Genomic DNA, 4,387 nt, shown 5'->3' with positions numbered 1-4,387 from the left:
GGGAAACGCCTACTCTATGAAGTGCGCGTGAAAACTGTATGGAGATCAAATGTTTCATCGATGAGAAAATTAGCAGATTGTCGGTCAAAATTAATTTCGCTTTATCTCCCACTGGGCTTCCTCTCATCACCATATTTGGTAGTGAGTGGAAAAGGCTTACCGGATGCTTCACATTTATACATCCGATGAAATATCTGGTGCATTGTTCTATCTGTGGCCAAAACGTTTACGAGGGAAAAACATATTGGAACGCAGAACCAAATTCTCGCGAGAGACCAGAAGAGGCCAGGACAGGATCGCTGCAATGACACCCCACAGATGTGAATCAGGACAATATTCAAGAGTTTATCACAAATTGAGAATGGTGATGATAAATTGCTAATTTATAGTAACTAAATTATGCTAATCATAAAGATCGATGGGTATTTCAAGGGCAGCCGACAACAACACAAGAAAGCTGTACAAAGGAAATTTGAAAATTAAGTGACACATAAGCTACATTGTATTTCTATGAGCCACCCATAGTTGAGATCTATGAGATCTATACATAAGCCCCTTGTTTTTTTTTTTTTTTTTTTAGATCTATACATAAGTCCCTTGTTTTTTTAGATCTATACATAAGTCCCTTGTTTTTTTTAAAGTTGTTTTATCATGATCTCGGTTTGAGAGAGAGACAGGGCGTGAGAGCGAGCGACAGGGCAGGAGAGAGAGAGCGACAGGGAAGAAGAGAGAGAGCGACAGGGCATTAGAGAGAGACAGACAGACAGAGAGGGGGAGAGGGAGAGCACACTACATCTGAGAGGAAAGGCATTCCTTTCGACTGACCATGAGGATGATAAACTCCACTAACTCCTCACAGGATTCATGGAGATACGAGTGGGAATATTACTACGATTATTTAGACCCAATACCAGTGGACGAGCGCAAACTGAAATATAACAAGTGTGAGTATTAAAAAGGCTTCCTTTACCATCATCCCTTAATGTGTATCCCAAATGGCACCCTATTCCCTATGTAGTGCACTACTTTTGACCAGGGCCCATAAGTTGTGCACTATACGGGTCAAAAGTAGTGCACTATAAAGGGAATAGGATGCCATTTGGAACTAAGACTTGCAGCGATACTAACATTGTCCCTCTTTTCCCTCCTTCAGACTTGATCGTGATCATATTCTGGATCAGTCTGGCTGCTTTTGTGGGATTCCTGTTTGTCATTTTGACTTTCATGTCCCGCTCAGTCAGTCTACCCAAGTAAGTGTTCCTTTCAGTCTCATACAATCAAGTTCCTGAATACAATGTATTTCAGGTCATGTTTTACAGACAGATGAGTATTTATGATGCTTTGAATCTGAAAGGCTGATAAGGTTAATTGTTAAGACTCACTGATGGGAAAACCAAAAAAAAGAGTTTCCTACTTGCACCTGTTTAATGGACATTTGTTGTATTTTCTGTGCAGAGCTCACAGTTCTAAAAAGGCCAAGAAATCGTGGAGGAACCCTAGATCCAATTCTGCTTGATGGAGAATACTTGATCTGTTTTCTGCTTTATCCCAACCCCTCTGAAAGACACACACACACACACACACACACATACACACACACACATATACACATACACATTGGGAGCAGAAGGCAGCCAGTGCAGAACCCAAAGAGCAATTTTAGGGGTTAAGTACCCCAAGGACACACTGGCAGGATATGTCATTTGGAACATCACTGCTGTGGTCTGATGGAAGATTTCTCAACTCTTCAGAACGATTATAAAACAGATGTAACATCGACTATCTGCAATGTAATAGCCTGGTTATAAAGTGGGATTCAAATACAAGACCACACCAAAACGGTTTTACAACATTTAATAAAAGAGAAGTGAATGTTTTCAACAATAAATGAAATGAATGACTTTACATAACACACAACTTCTTTTAGAAAATTCAGATGCAAAATAATGAGGCTTCCATTTTATGAGTGAATACCGTTTCAAAATAATGAGGCTTCCATTTTATGAGTGAATACCGTTTTCAAATTTGTACAAGTATGCATGCTGTATTCTGATTTGAGATTCTCAGAAAATGTCCTCTCTCACTAGACGTAAATTGATGATTTGCACAAAAGTCTGAGTTGTGCACACTTATCTCAACTCTGAATCTACTGTATGGAACTGTTCTCTATTCCACACACACACACACACACACACACCAAACATTAGGAACACCTTCCAAACATTGAGTTTCTACCCCCCCCCCCCCCCCCTTGCCCATAGAACAGCCTCAATTCGTCGGGACGTGGGAGACTCTACAAGGTGTTAAAGCGTTCCACAGGGATGCTGGCCCATGTTGACTCTAATGCTTCCCCACAGTTGTGTCAAATTGGCTGGATGTCCTTTAGGTGGTGGACCATTCTTGATACACACTGGACACTGTTGAGCATGGAAAAACCCAGCAGCGTTGCAGTTCTTGAAACAAACCGGTGCGCCTGGCAAGTTACTACCATACCCGTTCAAAGGAACTTAAATATTTTGTTGTTCCTATTCACTCCCTGATTGGCACACAAACACAATGCTTCTTCAATCTGTCTCCTCCCCTTCATCTACACTGATTTGAAGTGGATTTAACAGGTGACATCCAATAAGGGATCATAGCTTTCACCTGGTCAGGAAAGAGCAGATGTTCTTAATGTTTTGTACACTCAGTGTAGTTCACTACTTTTTGACCAGAGACCACGATGGGCCCTGGTTAAGAAATAGTGTACTCAATAGGGTGTAATGTGGGCCACAGCTATTTAACCCCTATGGTGCAACAGTAGACTGCAGTCCTGAGAGGAGGTCACTACAGATGGTTCTGAGGGCTGTGTGTGTCTGGGAATGTCGTTTGGACTTTTTCTTCTGGTCCTTGGTCCCTATAGAACCCTGGATCTCGTTCACCACTCGGACGTGGTTCAGGAACAGCTCTGGGCTCTTCGCTCCGCTCCACATCTCATGGATGTACAGAGACAGCAACATCAGACCTTCTGGAGGAGGAGATCAAGATCAACAACATATGAGACGTGTCATTTCCTTCCATTTCCTTCAATTTCCAAGCAACACAAGTGATGCAACCAGTTTCAATATAACTCTTTTTTTCCCCTGGGAATTTCTATCTATACCTGATGTTATTTTACAAACCACTGCAATCTCCCCTGTTACGGTACAATAAATATTGAAGATAAAGTTAATCTGAATCGGTCATCTTACCCTTCGTGGTCTGGTCATCACATGTTCTTCCTAGGGAGCATGCTGTGAGCACGGCCCTGTGCAGGTCACTGTCAGCGCAGCCTCTGGCCTCCAGGAGTTGGGTCATAATGTTGGTGAACAGCTGGACGTGCTCTACCATGGAAGAGATCTGGGCCTGGGGCTGGGTCTGGGGCTCACAGGCCTGGTGATAGAGACAGAGCAGGTCCAGTCTCACAGCAGGGTCAGCCAGCACCATGTCCACTATGACTCTGTGAGGAAGGACAGTCTTCTGGAACCAGCGAAGGAAGTGGACTGTCCTTTTGTCCTCGTAGGTGGAGGCTCCCTCTACCAAGGAGTTCAGGAACCACCTGGTGAGAAGATGGGCTGTGGTGTTGGCCAGGGGGGTAGAGGTGGGAGTATGGGGGTCAGGGGAGGGACAGCCAAGAGAGACAGGCACCCAGTGGGTAAAGATATTCCTGAGGTGAGGAGTACACTTCTCCAGCAGAGTCTTCTCCTCCTCTCGTCTCTCTACCTCTCCTTCCTCTCCCTGTTCATTTGGTCGGGAGTTAGAACGGGCCTGGGCCTGGACAGAGGAGCTTCTTCCACGGCCTTTCTCCCTGCCCGACCCTGAGGATGTACAGAAACACAAACAGACATGTTGATTCTGCTGTCATAGACGAGGACTAGGGGGTGAATAATGCCAGGCTGAAACCAATGCCAGTACAGAGGTTTGTCAAGGCAAGGTTCATACACATTTTGACAGATGGAATTTCATGACTTTTCCATGACTTTTAACCAAATTTCCATGACCAACAATTGGCAGCGTCTCTAAGTACATAGGGCGCCATCCGTAATTATTGGGACAGTGACACATTTTTGTTGTTTTGGCTCAGTACTCCAGCACTTTGGATTTGAAATCGTAACAATGACTATGAGGTTAAAGTGCAGGATGCCAGCTTTAATTCGAGGGTATTTTTCCATCCATATCGGGTGAATCATTTAGAAATTACAGCACTTTTTGTACATAGTCCACCACCATTTTAGGGGACCAAAAGTATTAGGACAAATTGACTTACTGTATATGTGTATTGAAGTAGTTAAAAGGTTTGGTATTTGGTCCCATATTCCTAAGCACACAATTATTACATCAAGCTTGGGACTTTATAAACTGGTTGAAT

At 43.5% G+C, this 4,387-nt stretch overlaps 2 protein-coding genes across 2 annotated transcripts in view; one reads left to right on the top strand and one right to left on the bottom strand.

Annotated features, from left to right (window-relative positions):
* The first annotated feature begins 748 nt into the window (after window positions 1–748).
* LOC123729338 (melanocortin-2 receptor accessory protein-like) lies at window positions 749–1,938 on the top strand. Its single transcript, XM_045704240.1, has 3 exons — window positions 749–944; window positions 1,154–1,250; window positions 1,456–1,938. The coding sequence occupies exons 1-3, from the start codon at window positions 827–829 to the stop codon at window positions 1,514–1,516; spliced, it is 276 nt and encodes a 91-aa protein (XP_045560196.1). The 5' UTR covers window positions 749–826; the 3' UTR covers window positions 1,517–1,938.
* Window positions 1,939–2,276: 338 nt separating this feature from the next.
* The window catches only part of LOC106597389 (nucleolar pre-ribosomal-associated protein 1-like), an 88,773-nt gene continuing 86,662 nt past the window's right edge, over window positions 2,277–4,387 (bottom strand). The window contains 2 exon segments of the mRNA XM_045704205.1: window positions 2,277–3,007; window positions 3,231–3,836. Coding sequence (XP_045560161.1) covers window positions 2,787–3,007; window positions 3,231–3,836 — 827 coding nt within the window. The 3' untranslated portion in view covers window positions 2,277–2,786.

Source organism: Salmo salar, chromosome ssa20, assembly GCF_905237065.1.
Source record: "Salmo salar chromosome ssa20, Ssal_v3.1, whole genome shotgun sequence".
Lineage (NCBI taxonomy): Eukaryota > Metazoa > Chordata > Actinopteri > Salmoniformes > Salmonidae > Salmo > Salmo salar.
This window is presented reverse-complemented; position numbering and strand designations above follow the sequence as displayed.

What these genes read in the sequence shown, in the direction of transcription:
- LOC123729338 (XM_045704240.1), top strand. Translation starts at nt 827, where the DNA reads ATGAGGATGATAAACTCCACTAACTCCTCACAGGATTCATGGAGATAC. An exon ending in CAAACTGAAATATAACAAGT is followed by an intron (nt 945 to 1,153) that starts GTGAGTATTAAA and finishes TCCCTCCTTCAG; the next exon opens with ACTTGATCGTGATCATATTC. An exon ending in CGCTCAGTCAGTCTACCCAA is followed by an intron (nt 1,251 to 1,455) that starts GTAAGTGTTCCT and finishes TTTTCTGTGCAG; the next exon opens with AGCTCACAGTTCTAAAAAGG.